The sequence below is a fragment of the Dipodomys spectabilis genome, unplaced genomic scaffold, assembly GCF_019054845.1.
Source record: "Dipodomys spectabilis isolate Male_0828 unplaced genomic scaffold, ASM1905484v1 ptg000034l, whole genome shotgun sequence".
In the NCBI taxonomy this organism is placed as follows: Eukaryota; Metazoa; Chordata; class Mammalia; order Rodentia; family Heteromyidae; genus Dipodomys; species Dipodomys spectabilis.
In genome coordinates, this window is record NW_024870711.1 from 1,374,399 (window position 1) to 1,392,463 (window position 18,065).

The window sequence follows — 18,065 nt, forward strand, 5'->3', positions numbered from 1 at the left end:
TAAGAATGAGGACCCCATCCAGCCATAACTCTTAGGAAACAGAATTCCACTCACCCCAACTTTCCAGTCATGAACGTGGGTATAGTTCTTAACTCCAAGAGACCCGAAGTGTCTTCAGTAAAGAAATCTTCAGCTAAATTAGTTTCTGTCTGAAAGCCAAAACACCAATACCATCACTTAGATGTAAAAGTAACTGAAAAAAGTACCCCAGTCCTACACCTTTTTCTCTCTTTTTTTTTCTTTTCATTCTTGTTGTAGTACTGAGACTTGAACTCAGGGCCATAAGGCCTGAGTTGTGCTCACCCTGGGCTTTTTTGCTCAAGGATGGTGCTGTACCAATTGAGCCACAGTTCCATTCCTAGCTTTTTAGTGGTTCATTGGAGATAAGAGTCTCACAGACTTTCCTGACTGGGCTGGCTTTGAACTTCAATCCTTGGATCTCAGCCTCTGGAGTAGCTAGGATTACAGGCATGAACCACCAGTGCCTGGCTGGTTTTGTCTGTTTTTAATAAAGGGTTAATTTTACACAAATAATTAACAGAAGTGAAAAAGCAGAGTACTCCTTTCCACATCAGAACTTTCCAGAGTGTCTCCTTACCCAACCCTCAATCCGGCCAATCTAACAGCCCCTACGTGCCAGCTTCCCTTCTGTCAGAGACATTTTGGATGCATACTTTTTAATGAACACTGTAATAGTTTTTTCTCTAAATCAGCCAGTACCACCTTACCACCCAGAATCCTTTGCCCCTCACCCATAACCTGACTATGGGTGCAGAGACAGTGTTTTGCTCATATTCCAAACCAGCCAGTGTTCAAAGGTGAGCAAGCAGGAAAGACCCTGGGCTCCAGTCCCCACCAAAAGACCTCAAAGAAGTCCTGGGTTTTCTTCAGGAGGTATTTCAGTTCTGTCAGTTCTAGGAAGGTCTTCTTCAATGCCTGTTGGTTCTGGTTGGCTTCCTGTAACTCGCCTTCCAGTTTTTCTAGAATAGTCTATATGGGAAAGGAAACAGAAGGTAAGCCAGGCAGAAAGAGTTATAACATTCCTATTTGCTATGTATAGACCAGGCTGATACCAAACCTCAACAGGCGGAATAGAAAGTAGCTGGATGGTTGGGCTGGGAAGGTGGCTCAGTGGTAGAGCGCTTGCCTTGCATGCATGAGGCCCTGGGTTCGATTCCTCAGCACCACATAAGCAAAAAGAAAAAAGCCGGAAGTGGCGCTGTGGCTCAAGTGGTAGAGCGCTAGCCTTGAGCTGAAGAGCTGAGGGACAGCGCCCAGGCCCAGAGTTCAGGCCCCACGACCGGACCCAAAAAAAAAAAGGAAGAAAGTAGCTAGATGGGTCCAGTCACAAACTCAGCACATGGGGAGGCCGTAGCTGAGCCTGACCCATCTCCACACGGGGAAGATGGAAGTTGCTCTGGGCACGAGAAAGGAGATTCGTGGGGAACCCAAGGCATCTTTCCCCTAAGTAAAACACAAAAAGGAAGGGAGGAGAGGGGAAGGAAGAGAGAACGGGAGAGGGAGGAGAGGGAGGAGAGGAGAGAGGGAATTGAAGAGAAGAGGGGAAGAAGAAGAGAAAAGGGGAGGGGAAGGGGTGGAGGGGGAGGAGAGGGAAGAGGAAGGGAAAGGAGGGGAGGGAAGGGCATTTGTAACATTTCCACTCTCCTCACTAAAGTTTTTGTCTTGGAAAAAACTTATTTTTCATGTTCACCATATTACTGTGTAATGGGATCCTGTCTTCAGTTAAATCAGTACATGTTGTGTATGGCCTACCGGTTTAGATTGTTTATACGCTAAATATCAGTTATGATAATCCACACAAATAAAGCTCCTTGGGCTCCTCAGAATTCCTGAGACCCAGAAAACTCGGGGGTCAGGAATTAGAGGAACAGGGAGGAAATGCCACACAGGGGCGGGGCGGGGCGGGGCTGGGAATGGGCTCAGCGCAGTGGGAGGGGCTGCGAGACAAAGAGGAGCTTCACTGAGGCTGGAAGATGGGCTGGACTTGGAAGCAGCGGAGGTACCGGGAGAGGCACCCTAAGTGTGAGGCACTGTGTGAACAAACGAGAGCTAGGAGAGGAGAAAGGCCTGTGGTAGACCAGCAGGAGGGAGGAGGATGGGGGGAGGATGGGGGGAGGATGGGAGTAGACTAATGAAATGGTTCAAATGGGAAGTGATGAAGGAGTAGACTAATAAAATACTTAGACTAATGGCAGACTAATAAAATGGTTAAAATGGGAAGTGATATAGAAGTTGTAGTCATAATGCCTCCAAAGTATTTTTCCAAAATAGCAAGATTTTTAACATGACAAGATCCAAGTATTTTCTCGGAGGGTTCATTATCTGTAGTAGAATATCAAGATTTATACTACTGTAGCTTCACAGCATTTGAAGACAGTGAGGCTAGCTTCAAGCAGGTATGGTAGCTCATGCCTGTAATCCCAACACTTAGGAAGCTGAAGGAAACAGGAAGATCTTGTGTTTGGGCCAGCCTGAGCTACCTAATGAGATCCTGCCTCAAGAAAAAATAAAGCTGGGCGTGGGGGGGAGGGGGCAGGGGGAGGAGGATAGAGTCACTCAAAAGGAGAAAGTAATTGCACTTGGAGAAATCGCTCAGCTTGGAGAAGTCTGCTCCTCTACCGACCATCTGAGTGAGCCCTTCCAGACTCCAGGAGACAGGAAGGGAAGGAGAGAGGGCAGGCCCCATCAAGCATGACAGCTAAAAGCTAACGTCTTCTCCCGCTTGACCGGCAGAAGCCAGGTCGAGGAGAGACCTCCGTGTAGAAGACACCTAATTTGCTTTTATGAATAGAAAGCCCTACGTTCAATCAGGGAGGGAGGGGGCAGGAAGGGATGGAAGAGGACACTGATTGAAAAGCAAAGCCAGGTGCTGGCGGCTCACGCAGGTAATCCTAGCTACTCAGGTGGCCAAGAGCTGAGGATCACAGTTCAAAGCCAGCCCAGGCAGGAAAGACTGTGAGACTCTTGTCTCCAATAAACCACCAGAAAACCAGAAGCAGTGCTGTGGCTCAATGTGGTAGAGCTCTAGCCTTGAGCAGAAAAGCTCAGGGACAGCACCCAGGCCCGGAGTTCATGCCCCATGACTAATTCCTTCCTCCCCCCCAAAAAAAGGTTTAAGAGGCAGCTTAGAGGGTGCCTTTGCTGGCTCTGTGAATTGACCGAAAGGCCCCCAACTTTGTACCCGTGTCCTCTGATCAGAGCTAGTCTCTGCTGCCGGCTGCTGCCAGCGCTGTTTCTAAGAGGAGAGAGACAGCAAGGTGAGCGGCGCCTAGTGACCAGGCAAACTGCCTCTGGAGCAGGCAGGCCTCCTTATTATCCTAAAACAAACAGCCAAAACGGCAGAAGACAGGTGGGGCGGGGGACTCATCAGGCCACATGTGGCCCAGTCAGTGGCACTACTCATGTGTCCACAAAAGAAATCCCTGATCCTTGCCAGAAGCCAGTGGCTCACACCTGTCATCCTAGCTACCCAGGAGGCTGAGATCTGAAGATCACGATTCAAAGCCAGCCCAGGCAGGAAAGGCCATGAGGCTCTTATCTCCAATACGCCACTCAAAAACTGGAAGTGGTACTGTGGCTCAAAGTGGTAGAGCACTAGCCCTGAGCAGAAGAGCTCAGGGGCAGGGCCCAGGCCCTGAGTGCAAGCCCCACCACAGAGAGAGAGACAGACAGAAGAAAGAAAGAAAGAAAGAAAGAAAGAAAGAAAGAAAGAAAGAAAGAAAGAAAGAAAGAAAGAAAGAAAGAAAGAAAGAAAGAAAGAAAGGAAGGAAGGAAGGAAGGAAGGAAGGAAGGAAGGAAGGAAGGAAGGAAGGAAGGAAGGAAGGAAGGAAATCCCTGCTCCAAGCCGAGTGAGCATCCCCAGACCTCTGCCCTGGACTGGCACAGTGACCCCACAAGTTGGGCATTTGCCTTTTCCTGGAGTAGAGACAGAACTCCTGAGTGGCTTTGGACGCCTGTCCTTAGCCAGGGGAAGATGGGAAATGGAGAGCTTACCTCCAGGGTGATCATCTCCCGAGGGAGAGGGGTCTCTGGGTACTTCTCGGGCAACTGGATGACGATCTCATTTTTCATCTCATCTTCTAGAAAATCTGAGGGTTGAAATGACACCGGTGAGGGGCGCAGCGGAGCCCGGAGCCTCCTCCCACCTGCGAAGCCGCACAAATGATGGGCGAAGCCATTTCCCCCATTTCTCCACAGCCACCAGAGAAAAGGGAACTTACGCAGGATGCGTTCCAGAGACTCACACCGCCGGACTTCATTCACAAATTTCCTCTGGAAACTGTTTACGTTCACATTTAACTAGGAGAAAGTGGGGGAAAGGTATACATTAGGTAGCAATAGCTGTCAACGTCTTCCTTGTTAGTTGTTATTTGTGTACTTTTATATTTTGCCAGTCCTGGAGCTTGAACTCAGGGCCTGAGCTCTGTCCCTGAGCCGCTCTGTGCTCAAGGCTAACATGGTACTCTGCCACTTGAGCCACAGCACCACTTCTGGCTTTTGCTGTGTCTGAGGAATCAAACTCAGGGCTTCATGCATGCTAGGCAAGCACTCCACCATTAAGCCACATGCCCAGCCCTGGTTCGTTTATTTTTTATCTTTTTGAATTTTTATTTGGTTGTTGTGTGTTTGTTTTGTCAGTTGTGGGGCTTGAACTCTGAGCCTGTCCCTCAACTCTTCAGTTCAAGGTTAGTGCTCTACCACTTGAGCCACAGTCCCACTTCTGGTTTTCTAGTAGTTTATTAGAGACAAAGAGTCTCATGGACTTTCCTGCCCAGGCTGCCTTTGAACCGTGATTCTCAGATCTCAGCCTCCTGAGTAGCTAGGATGACAGGTGTGAGCCATCAGGGCCTGGCTTTTTTTGGTTTTTGAGACAGGCTGGTGTGAAATTCCAGTCTCTTATGTGCTGGGATTACAAGTGTAGGCCATTATGCCTGGCTGCTGCCGCTGCTGTTGTTGTTATTATTATTATTATTTGGTGGTTCTGGGATTTGAACTCAGGGGCTCCCTCTTGACAGGCTGAGCCTCACCTCTGGGACTTTTTTGTATTAGTATTTTTCTTTACGTGTTTGTTTTGGAGGCTGGTACTCTGGCTTGAACCCAGGACCTTGTACTCTGGCTTGGCTTTTTTGCTCCAAGCTAGAGCTCCAGGCTCCACTCCCAGGAGAAAGCATTCTGTTGACTACAGGGAAATCTGGCTCCCTTATCTACACCCGTCCCGCCTTTTCTTATCTGCAAAGAATGCAGGACCTACATCTTTGAACTGAACCAGGCCAAGCTCTCCCAGCTCAGCCACGCAGCAGTACGCAGCCTCCACCTGCAGAAACAGCTGCGACAGACACATGTCCTCACTGCGAAACACCGACGCCATCTTGCCAGTCTCAGCCTGCAGGAGGAAAAAAACAAAAAGAAATGCTTAAGACGATTGACAGGTAAAAACTTTAGGATGATTTCTTTCAGCTAAAAATGAAAATCCAGCAAGAATCACTCCTGACTTAGAGAATAGAAATGCCAGTGGCTCGCGCCTGTCATCCTAGCTACTCAGGAGGCTGAGATCTGAGGATCATGGTTCAAAGCCAGCCCAGCCAGGAAAGTCCATGAGACTCTTATCTCCAATAAACCACTAGAAAATGGAAGTGGCACTGTAGCTCAAGCGGTAGAGTGCTCGCCTTGAGCTGAAGAGTGCAGGGACAGTGCTCAAGCCCAGAGTTCAAACCCCACAACCAACCAAAAAAAAAAAGACTAAGCCAGAGTGGAGGCCCTGAGTTCACACCCTGCAAAGAGGGGTGGGGGGAAGAAGGAAGGAAGGAAGAAAGGAAGAAAGAAAGGAAGAAAGGAAGGGCAAGATAGTGCTTTTCACCTTTTTATCAGTTAAACAAAGATTGAAGAGTCTGGGGCAGAAGCCCTTCAGAGAGTACTTGTCCTGCCTTGTAAGGCTCTGGGTTGCATCCCAGCACACAAATATATACATATAGGTATAGATTTAAATAGAAAAGGTAGATGGTAGGCCTCACGTTGTGGGGGAGAGAGAACAGAACTTTCATACATTTGGAAACTAAAATGTTCTCTTCTTTTTATTTTGATGGTACTGGATTTGAACTCAGGCTTCAAATCTGCTAGACAGACACTGTACCCCTGGAGCCAGGCCCCCAGCCAAAAAAGTGTAAGGCCTGAGGGGTGTTTTGTGGTGTGTGTGTGTGTGTGTGTGTGTGTGTGTGTGTGTGTGTGTGTGGTCTCACTGTGTCATTCAGTCTAGCCTGGAACTTACTATGTAAGCTCAAAATCTTCTTGTCTCTACCCGCTAAGGAGCTGGGATTACAAGCATGTGCTACCCCACCCTGCCGAAGTGTAAATTCTCTGTAGCTTTCTCAGAGAGCAATCTGTCAATATCTATTGAATTTTACATTACTCATGCCCATGACCCAATATTCCTACAGCTAGTCGTCTGAAAAGAAAAACAGATGCACAAAGAGATTTTTAAGATTAGATATAATCAATGTGTGTGTGTGTGTGTGTGTGCACTGATGTTTGAAATCAGGGCCTTATGCCCTTGCTTGGCTTTTTTGTTCAAAGCTAGCACTCTATCACCTGAGCAAAACCTCCATTTCCAACATTTTGCTCCTTAATTGGAGATAAGAATCTCCCAGACACTTTTTTTGGGGGGCGTGGAAGATGGGAAGGGATGAGAAGGGGAAACAAAGGAGGAGGCAACAATGCTTGATAAGAAATGTACTCATTATCTTGCCCATGTAATTATAACTCCTCTATATGGTATTTTCACAATTAAAAAAAAAAAAAAAGACTCTCCCAGACTTTCCTGCTGGGGCTGGCTTCCAACCATAGTCCTCAGCTGTCAGCCTGCTGCATAGCTAGGATTCCAGGCGCGAGACACTGCCTTAATGTCTATCGGAATGGAAGGCAGGGAAAGCTACCTTCCAAAGTTAAAAAGAAAGTGGACCAGCATTAGTTGTTCATGCCTGTAATCCTAGCTACTCGGTGGGCTGTGATATGAGGATCACAGCTCAAAGCCAGCCAGGCCAAAAGAGTCTATGAAACTCTGATCTCCAATTAACCAGTAAAATGCTGGAAGCGGAGGTATGGCTCAAGTGGTAGAGCACCAGCCTTGAGCAGAAAAGCCCAAGCAAGAGTGTAAGGCTCTGAGCTCAAGCCTGAGTATCAGCACACCCACCCCCCAGCCACCCCCAAAAGAAGAATAACAAAAAGGAGGAGGAGGGAGGAGGAGGAGGAGAAGGAGGGGAGGAAGGAGGAGGAGGGGAGGAGGAGGAGGGGAGGAGGGGGAAGTGTGGAGGGCAGTGGGTCAGACTCCTTTTCCACCAAAGCTCCTCACAGGAAGGCCCTCTGCGGCCAGACTCCAGGAGGAACTGTCACTCCTCCCCAGGGATTTCACTTGACCACAGAGAGCACATCCACCATTCGCCAGACCATAATCCTCATTTCTGGCAGCAGACATTCTAAAGCCCCGGGCAGCCAGCAGAGGCCACGGGACCCGGCTTGTTTTCCCGGTTTTCTGGGCCTTCCCGCGGCTGTCCAGACCTCCTGCACTCATTTCTTCACCAGCTAAAGCCTGACCGCCCCCCCCCCCCCCAGCCTCCATCCCCTGCATCTTACACGGTGGGGGGGGGGGGGCGGAAATTGCTCTCTCCTCCCAGAAGCCCTCCAGAACTACAGTGCCATCCCGGATCTGACCTGCCTTCCTTCTGGCCGCAAGAGTCAGTGATTCCCAGAAACTAGTTTTCAAATGAAAAATCAGGAGGCTAGAGCCCTGCTGGGTTTATTAGCACTGGACTAGTTAAATGCAGACCACATCTTAGATGCTCCAAAACAATGCCCTGAGCAAGGCTGCAGTGGGGGGCTCACGCCTGTAGTTTCAGCTACTCAGGACGCTGAGATCTGAGGATACAGGTTCAAAGCCAGCCCCAGGCAGACAAACCTGAGAGACTCTGATCTCCAATGAACCCACCACCAAGCCAGAAGTGGAGCTGTGAATGCTCTAGTGGCCTTGAATGAAAAAGCTAAGGGACAGTGCCCAGGCCGTGAGTTCAAGCCCCCAGCATTGACACAAACTCAGTAACTGAAGTCACACTCACAGCGTACACGCGGCCCTTCCCTCCAGAAGGTGAAGATGAGTCGCAAGGTTGCCTTTGCTTGCTCTTCCCTCTTCCCTGATGAATGAGGTAAAAGGCAGCTCAGGCTTCCTACAGATCAGACCCACACCCGAAGATTCTTTCTTACCCAAGTGTGCTCCTGGGGGGTGTCTGGGTGGGCAGAGCCGGGGGGCCGGCCGGGACGGGCCCGGGACAGCCGGGACGGTGGTGGCCGGCTGCGGGCCTCGGCCTGGCTGCGTCCTCGGCCCCTCCCGCCTGGGCTGCCTCCCCGCCGCCGGCTCTGTTGTATCAACACCGCCTGCGAAGGAAACCTGCCGCACCAGCCCGCCCGGCTCGGCCCTGCCGCACCTGCCCAACCTCGGTTCCCAACCGGGAAGCCCCAGGTGGGCCCTGGGGTGGGGGGGGGGGGACCGGCCCTCGCGTGGGCAGCATGCTGGAAGACTTAGCAAGCAATCCCAAGCACCCTTTCCATGGTAAGAATGGGGTGTGGCTCCAGGGGGCGCCCTCGGGGGACCCCCAACATGAGCTGCCATCCTAGGAATCAGGATTTTCTAGAACTCCAGGCACTCTCAAAGGCAAATTAGATGCCTGGTTGTTTAAAAACAAACAAACAACATTGTTTCCAGGGCATGTGACTCCTTCCTGTCATCCCAGCTACTCAGGAGGCTGAGATCAAGAAGATCTCAGTTTGCAGCCAGTTTGAGCAGAAAAATCTGAGACTCCCTCGGGCCAGACAAAAGCTGGCCTGCAGGCAGGGATGTGGTGAAACACCCCTGGGCAAGAAAGCCACCCCGAATCAACAACAAACAAACACGCACACACAACGTCCAAAATCCAGCTGCGCCTGCAGCCCAGGCCGAGAGACGGAGACGGGCTCAGTGTGTTACTCACGCTTCACCTCTTCAGGATTAATGTCTAGTTACTTTTCTGGGGAGGCACAGTGAAAGCCAAACACGCTTTCTCCTCCAAGCTGGAGCGGGGAGGGGGATAAATAGAGCGGCAGCAGTTGTAAGCTTTGGCATGAAAGAATCTTCCAGAACAGCAGTGTGTGTTGATCTTCTGAGCACCCACTTGGGATATACAGTGTACCCCTAAATGATCAGCTGCTCTTGGTGTTCTTGTTGTTACCAGCATGTGGCTGAGTGTGGTGGGTCACACCTGTAATCCCAGCTCAAGGACTAACCAGGATCAAGGTTCAAATCTCGGGGTGGGGGGGGTGGGGGGGGGAGGAAGGAGTCATGAGACCCTCTCTGAAAAATAACCAAAGTTAAAAGGACCTGGCGTATGGTTCAAATGGTGGAGAGCGCTTGAGAAGCATGAGTTTTAAGCTCAAACCCTTGTACAACCAAATACACATACACACACACACATACACACACACACACTTCTCAAATTCTTAAAATTCAGCAGTAATTACTTAATAATGAATATCCCATCAAGGAAAAACTAAAAAATTCTAAGTTCTAAACCTCCTTTTACTGTGCAAATTAAAAAAATGAAAAGACAAGCTAGAATGTGGAAGAACATGTTTATAACCACTTATAACCAGACTTTGGAGAGTGCTCAAAAAATATCTGGTTAGAAAATGGTCAAAAGGCTGAGCACTGGTGGCTCACACCTGTAATCCTAGCTACTCAGAAAGTTGAGCTCTGAGGACCATGGTTCAAAGCCAGCCAGGCAGAAAAGTCCCCATGAGATTCTTATCTCCAATTAACCACTCAAAAACCAGAAGTGGAGCTGTGGTTCAAGTAGTAGAGAGTTAGCCTTGAGCACAAAGAGGTTCAGGGGCAGCACCCAGGCCCTGAGTTCAAACCCTATCACTGACCAAAGAAAAAAGAAAAGAAACAAACAAACAAACAAAACAAAAGAAAAGTTAAAAACGAGAAAAGCCAGGCGCCAATAGCTCACATCTGTAATCCTAGCTACTTAGGAGGCTGAAATCTGAGGATTGCTATTCAAAGCCAGCCCGGGCTGAAAACTCTGTGAGACTCTTATCTCCAACAAACCACTAGAAAACCGGAAGTGGTGCTGTGGCTCAAGCAGTAGAGTGCTTGCCTTGAGCTGAAAAGCACAGGGACCAGGGCCAGACTTCAAGCCCCACGACCGACGAGAGAGGAAGAAGAAGAGAAAATGGTTAAAAGATGTAAAGAAACATTTTACCTGAGGGAATACACAGATGGTAGATCTATTCCTCAGGGATCTCCTAGAAAAGAACCTATAGAATACATGCATGCACACACACACACACACACACACACACACACACACATCAGAAAGAGAAGGAGAGAAGGGAGCAAGGGAAAGAGAGAAGAAGGGAAGAGGGATAGAGAGAGGTGGGAAATGGAAAGAGAGAGAGAGTAAAAAAAAGAGAGAAAGAGAATGATACTTGCCTCATCTGACCATTTAAGCTAAGGAAGGAGTCTTGTGATGTGTCTGCAGGCTAGAGACACAGGAACGATGTCCGCTGAGCCCAGACAGGAAAGGAAGATACCTCAGCTCAAACAGAAGGCAAATTCCTCCTCTTTCTCCATCATTTTGATCTATTGAGGCTCCCATCAGATGGATGATGTTCTCTGTATTGGTTCTTCTCTCTGTAAGTGTTCTCTCTCTCTCTCTCTCTCTCTTGCTCGCTCTTGCTCTCGCTCTCTCTCCCTCTTTCTGGCAGTACTGAGGTTTTGAACTCAAGGCCTTGAGCTCACTAGGCTAGCCCACTCCCACCGGAGCCCCGCCTCCTGCCTGCCTGTGGGGACTAACTCCATGCCGATCTCTTCCAGCAAACCCCTCACAGACGCCCAGAAGCAACGTCCAACCTCGCCATCCTTAGTGCAGCCCAAGTGATACATAAAATTCATCATCGCAAGTTCAGCTTGGCATCTCTACCCTTCTTGTTAAGCCAGGCTTACTCTGAAAAAAGAAAAAACAAAAACCAAACAACAACAACAAACAGTGACAGAGGAGATGGGGGATGGCGTCCCCGGCTCCATCCTCAACAGCAAGCAAAGAAAGGAAGAACAATAATAAGATCATAATTTTACCCAGTACAACACAACTAAACACATACTGTTCCTTCCCCAGCATGAGGATAAACTCTGGAGTGATGTTGACACGTCCAATCTCCTGTCATTTAAACACTGCTGTGTAAACTCAACAGTGTTTATAACAGATACAAAGTCAATAGTCTATGTTACATGACAAGGAAAAAAGAAAAGGGAGAAGACCAAGGGCATTTGTTTAACATGTGTAACGTGTGTGCAAACACACACATATTCATAACAGAAAAGGAAAAGATATGACCACAAGTCTCCATTTCTGTAATGATCACAAGGTGTTAACTCAAAACTTTTTAGCCGCGAGCCCATGGATCATGCTTCTAATCCTAGCTACTCAGGAGGCTGAGATCTGAAGATGGAGGTTCAAAGCCAGCCCAAGCAGGAAAGTCTGTGAGACTCTTTTCTCCAATTAACCACTAGAAAACTAGAAGTGGCTCTATGGCTCAAGTGGTAGAGCACTAGCATTGAACTCAGCGCCCAGGTCCTGAGTTCAAGCCCCATGACTGATTAAACAAAAACGAAAAACAAAAAACCTTTCACTCTGTATTACCAAGTACCTTCTCTGGTCATGGTTCTTTACCAGGTGGCATGAAGACTATGGAGCATTAGTCCTGCCTAGATTGGGCTGCTGTGGTTTTGTGTGGGCAAATCATAAAAGCATAGCCAGGTGCTAATGGCTCACACCTATAATCCTAGCTACTCAGGAAGCTGAGATCTGAGGATTGGGGTTCAAAGCCAGCCCAAACCATGAGACTCTTATCTCCAAGTAAACACCAAAAAGCCAGAAGTAGAGCTGTGGCTCAAGTGGTAGAGTTCCTGCCTTGAGCAAACAAAAGCTAAGAGAGAGCCCTTAGGCCTGGAGTTTAAGCCCCAGGATGGACACACACACACACACACACTCTTCATGGACGGTAGCACTACAAGGCATCCACACGCAGACAGGCTCTTCCCCACTTCCTCCTGGCCTTGGGCTTTCTCCAGCTATCTGCTTTCTGTCCTCTAGATGGCGCCCTGGGACAGTGCGCCCAGTGACTGTGGGCCGGGCCACCTTCCCAGCCATTGTGTATCTCCTGCCCCAGTGCAGGCCCCACACTCCTTAGGAGAAACCCCTCTTCCTGGAGCCTCCCGCCGCCCTCTGCTCAGCCTCAGCGCCCCTCAGTCATGAGAATCAGTGAGAAAATATCCTATCAAAGAACACAATGTCCCAGGTGGCTTTTCCCTATTGTCTCTCCAAGCATTTCAAACCACCTTCCCGTTGTTTGTTTTTTCCTAGAGTAGTGTTTAAACTATACCAGTGCATTTCTTTACATGATTCCCCTTCCATCTTCCTTTAAGCATTAAGCTGATTAAGGCCAGGCGCTGGTAGCTTTTGCCTGTAATCCTAGCTACTTGGGAGGCTGAGATCTGAGGATCATGGTTAGAAGCCAGTTTGGGGAAGAGGAAAAAAAAATCACAACAAAAAGAGCAATGGGGCTCACGCAGTAGAGGACTAGAGTGAAAAAGGCAAGCAAGGGCTGGAGGCCCTGAGTTCAAGCCCCTCATACCAACACACACACACACACACACACACACACACACACACAACTGATTAGCTTATTTCTCATTTTCTTTCCCTCTTTTTAATAGTCTGCATTGAGTCCCCTGGACTTTCCTACATCTCCTGACTACTGTCATCCCCAAGGTCATGTGACCCTCTGAAAGGTCACACAGGAGTCCTGGACTCCAGTCACAGCTTTGGTTGGGTCCCCCTGGGGCCTACGATGGTTAACCACCTAGAACTTCACTGCCAGGAACCCAGGCAGTGAAGGGGAAGCTACAGAAAAATCTCGAAGGTCACACGGCGGAAGAGAAGATCCACACCCGGAGGTCAGGGTCAGCCATCTCTGACTTGGAATCTGGCTCCTTTTGGTTTCATGTGGACAAAACTAAAAAGCAAAAAGCAAATGAGCCTGTTTCTCCTAAACATGCACTTGGGTTTTCCGAAAACCTTAGCTCAAAATTATTCTTTGTGAATGCTCACCTCTGTGTACAAAACAAAACTGGAACTGACCACAAGCATTGTTGGGACAACAGGGAAGATAAGATTTCAGCAGAAATGATAAAAAAAAAAAAACAAAAAACAGGAATTATAAGAGAGTCCCAAATTAATTATCTATTAACTTCACCTTCAAATGCCCTTACCTGTGTGATGCTAAGAACTCACTAACCTTCCAACACTGCTAACCTGCCTGCCCAAAACATCACTGAGAACCAGGGGATCTTGCCTCCCGCCTGTAGTCCCAGCTACTTACTCAGGAGGCAGATAGTTGAGGATCAAGGTTCTAAACCTGCAGGGACAGAAAAGTTCCAGAGATTCTTATCTCCAGCTAACAGCCAAAAAGCTGGAAATGGAGCTGTGTAATTCAAGAGGTAGAGCACTAGCCTTGAGCAAAAAAGTTCAGAGACAGCACTCAAGCCATGAGTTCAAGCTCCAATACTGGCACCAAACAACAATAACAAAATTAGTGAGAAGTCTTTAGACATTTCATCAGAAGCCAAGTAACAACCGTAAGACACAAAATGGTCAAACATGGTAACGTATGTGCCTGGTAGTGGGACTTACTTAAGGCCTTTTTTGACCAAAGCTGGCTGGTTAACCCTTGAGCCACAGCTCCACTTCCAGCTTTTTGATGGTTAATTGGAGGTAAGAGTCTCACAGACTTTTCTACCCAGGCTGGCTTGGTACCATGGTCCTCAGATCAGCCTCCTAAGTAGCAGAGATTACAGGCGTGAGCCATCAGCACCTGATAGCATTTCATTTTTGTAAACATTGTTACATTCCGCTGGAGAATGTTGCTATACCTTTTTAATGTCATCTTGTATTCTGCTCTCTGTCTCTGCATCTCTGTCTACCTTTCTGTGATAGGGACCAAACCCAGGGTAGCAAGCATGCTGGACATGCTCTGGGTAGTGGAGCCACACCCCTGGTCCTCTGCAATGGTCTTGGGGAAAATCATTTCCAAGGCCTGCACCATACAAAGAAAGTCACCAAAACAAACCGATGCCTACCAAAGTCTCTATAACTTAGTTACAAATTAACTCAGTTACTGACACTGAACTGACAGGATGGCAGATTTTGCTTTCCACATGCACCTGATGAGAGAACCAAAAAGCAAACCGAGGACAAAACAGACCGCAAGACAACCAATAGAAAGAACGGGTGCTAGAAAGAGGCGGAAGCTGTCAGCGCACGTCCTGAGCTTGCTCCACCACACGGATGCCTCACTCTGTTCACGAACACGAAAAGCAGCCACTGGATATTTTAGTCTTGAGCAAAAAGGTATACAAAGAACAAAATGGAAACTCCACAACTAAAAACACTGAAATTAAGAACCCAATGGAAGTATAATGCCTTTCATCCTAGCTATTTGGGAGACTGAGCTCGGAAAGATTACAGTTCCAGGCCAGGCTGAGCAGAAGAATTCACGAGACCCACCCCCAACTATGCAGGAAGCTCAAAGAGGAGGGTCACTTTGAGGGGATGGGTAGACGCAGACAGGTGAGGGAGGACAATGGGAGGGCTAGCATTGAGTGAGAGGCATTGTACTCTGCTAAGAAGCAGCTGTACAACTACTTTAAACAAACAAATAATAGGAGCGCGATCCAGGAGGGTCTGGCTATAAACAAGAGGCCTTATTCAAACACCAGCTAAAGCAAAAAGGGTTTTGAGTGTGGCTCAAGTGGTAATGAGCCTGACTAGTAAGTCAGGGCCCTGAGTTCAAACCGACAAAGGGGAAATTAAAAAGAGCCCAACAAGCAGTTACAAGAGTAGATAAAACATAGATAACAAGAGATGTAATACAAAGGCAAAAATAAAAGTCCAGAATAAATCCTTTAAAAAAAGAAAAGAAGATGGAGAATAAAGAATTAGAGAAAGCCGGGTGCCCGTGACTCACGTCTGTAATCAATCCTAGCTACTCAGGAGGCTGAGATCTGAGGATTGAGGTTCAAAGCCAGCCCAGGCAGGAAAGTCCGTGAGACTCTTATCTCCAATAAATCACTAGAAAACTGGAAGTGGCACTGTGGCTCAGCGGTAGAGCGCTACTCGCCTTGAGCTGAAGAGCGCAGGGACAGCGCCCAGGCCCAGAGTTCAAGCCCCATGACCCACAAAAAAAAAAAAAAAAAGAATTAGAGGACAGAGTGGGGAGACCTAAAGGTGTAATTGGGGTCACAAAAGGAGAGAGGTGCATGGGGACAGGCTGAGTTTCATCAAAACTCACACAAGATGCCAAACTCCATATTGAAATGCTTCAAATCCCAAGCAGGACAAAGTAAACAACAAAGGCAAAGAAAAAAAAATCTTAAAATAAGCTGGGGCTCAGGCTGGGAAGGTGGCTCAGTGGTAGAGGGCTTGCCTTGCATGCATGAGGCCCTGGGTTCGATTCCTCAGCACCACATAAGCAGAAAAAGCCAGAAGTGGCACTGTGGCTCAAGTGGTAGAGCACTAGCCTTGAGCTAAAGAGCTGAGGGACAGCGCCCAGGCCCAGAGTTCAAGCCCCAGGACTGACCGGCAAAAAAAAAAAAAAAAAAGCTAGGGGCTGGGAATGTGGCTTAGTGGTAGAGTGCTTGCCTAGCACGCAAGAAGCCCTAGGTTCAATTCCTCAGCACGAATCACATCAACAGAAAAAGCCAGAAGTGGTGCTCAGAAAAAGCTCAAAGTGGTAGAGCACTAGCTTTGAGCAAAAGAAGCTCAGGGACAGTACCCAGGCCCTGAGTTCAAGCCCCAGGACTGGTAATAATCATAATAATAATAAGCTGAGAGCTAATGGCTCATGCCTAGAATCCTATTTGGAAGGCCAGCACTAAAAGGATCACAGTTTGAGGTTACCAGGAGAGAACTATTCAGAGACTCCTTTCCCAACAGAGAGCTGGGTGTATGTCAGACACCTGTCACCCCAGCTACAACAGGAAGTCTAAAATAGGTGAATCATGGCCTAGGTGCATGCTTGGGCAGAAACTGAGACCATCCTCAAAACGACCCAGCACAAAAAGAGAAACAGAGGTGTGGCTCAGCAGTAAGAGTGACTGACCGGAAGTACAAGGTCCTGAGTTCAAACTCCAGTGCTGAGGGGAAAAAAAATCTTCATAATAGGGGCTGGGAAGTTGGCTCAGTGGTAGAGCGCTTGCCTTGCATGCCTGAGGCCCTGGGTTCGATTCCTCAGCACCACATAAGCAAAAAGAAAAAAGCCGGAAGTGGTGCTGTGGCTCAAGTGGTAGAGCACTAGCCTTGAGCTGAAGAGCTGAGGGACAGTGCTCAGGCCCAGAGTTCAGGCCCCATGACCGGACCCAAAAAAAAAAAAAAAAATCTTCATAATAACCACAAGAGAAGAGGCCAATACCAACAAAGTGGACAGGTTTTCAATCGAAACCCACCATCATCTAGCTCAGCATTGCATACAATAAGCAAGCCAAATATTTTTTTAAATAGGAAAAATATGGGTGTAGTGAGCCGTGCAATTAACACTGCTGATCTTTGAGACTTATGTAGAGCAACAGATCCCACAACTGCATGACATTCTTTGAAGTACTGCCAGCCATTACCAAAAGTTGGCCCGGTGATGACTCTTCATGCCAAGAAATAGAAGTCATCGAAATACATCTGCAGAAAACAATACATAGGAACAGATAGCAGAAAGATAATTTGAGGCTAGCAGAAGCAACATTTCCTAATACCACGAAAATTTAAAAAAAAATTCCAGCATGGTGGTGCATGTCTATAATCCCAGAACTCAGGAGGAAATGGTAGAAGAATTGTGAATTTGAAGTCAGCCTGGGCTGCATAGCAAGGCCTTATCTACCACCTCCCCCACCCTGGGGCCCTAAAAAGCAATTAGAAAACCTCTAGATTTCAGATACAGACATGTGAAGGATTGAGATCCAGGATGCAGGAGGTAGGAAATGACTTTAGCTTAGGGCTGATAAACCAGCCCTGTCTGAGCTATGGCCGTGTGTGTGTGTGTGTGTGTGTGTGTGTGTGTGTGTCTGTCTGTCTGTCTGTCTGTCTGTCTGTCTGTCTGTCTGAGAGAGAGAGAGAATGTACTGGAGTTTGACCTCAGGGCATCACCCTCTCATTTTTTTTTCACTCAAGGCTGGCACTCTACCACTTGAGCCATACCTCTACTTCCAGCATTTTCCTGGCTAATTGGAAATAAAAGTCTCATGGACTTTTCTGCCTGGGCTGGCTTGAAACCATGATCCTCAGATCTCAGCCTCCTGAGTAGCTAGGATTATAGGTATGAGCCACCGGTACTTAGGCCCTATTGTTTTCTATTGAGATTTGGAGTAAACCAGGCAAATGAATTACTGTGGGACCTGTTCAAAGCAGCTCCCACGCAGTGGGCTCCACATCTGCCCAAATTCTGCTACATTTACCAACTCTGAGGTGGCATCTCAAGGTCAGCTTAAAGAATAACTTTCTTTCTACTGACTAAATCTGTTTTTGGCAAAGAAAGAAAGCCATGTGGCAAAAACCATCAGCCTCATCCCTGACCAGACGTTAGAGGGCAGCGGACATGGTGGCTTATATTTGGGACCATGATTTCTCCTTGCAACAAGGAAGCTTCTTGGTAAAAGTTGTCCTTGGCAGCTCCTTGGGAACAATTAGTGGGGAGAAAACTTATTCTTCCCTTTGGCCAGTCCCTCCCTAGTTCTTTCCATCCCCTCCCTTAGGCATGGTATTCTAAATTCTTTCTTTTTTTTTTTTTTAGGTCCGGTCGTGAGGCCTGAATTCTGGGCCAGGGCACTGTCCCTCAGCTCTTCAGATCAAGGCTAGTGCTCTACCACTTGAGCCACAGCGCCACTTCTGGCTTTTTTCTTTTTGCTTATGTGGTGC

The 18,065-nt window shown here is 47.9% G+C and overlaps 1 protein-coding gene across 3 annotated transcripts in view; it reads right to left on the reverse strand.

Moving 5' to 3' along the window:
- Nucleotides 1-18,065, reverse strand: part of Atp6v0a4 (ATPase H+ transporting V0 subunit a4) — a 59,597-nt gene that overhangs the window by 33,535 nt on the left and 7,997 nt on the right. For 2 of the 3 annotated variants that reach the window (XM_042677122.1, XM_042677124.1), the window contains 5 exons: nt 5,273-5,404; nt 4,242-4,320; nt 4,015-4,109; nt 865-990; nt 55-149 (listed from right to left, as the gene is read on the reverse strand). In XM_042677122.1, coding sequence (XP_042533056.1) covers nt 55-149; nt 865-990; nt 4,015-4,109; nt 4,242-4,320; nt 5,273-5,389 — 512 coding nt within the window. In that variant the 5' untranslated portion in view covers nt 5,390-5,404. Of the gene's footprint in view, nt 1-54; nt 150-864; nt 991-4,014; nt 4,110-4,241; nt 4,321-5,272; nt 5,405-8,126; nt 8,150-18,065 lie in introns of those variants that run through there. The other variant, XM_042677123.1, reaches the window with a different exon arrangement.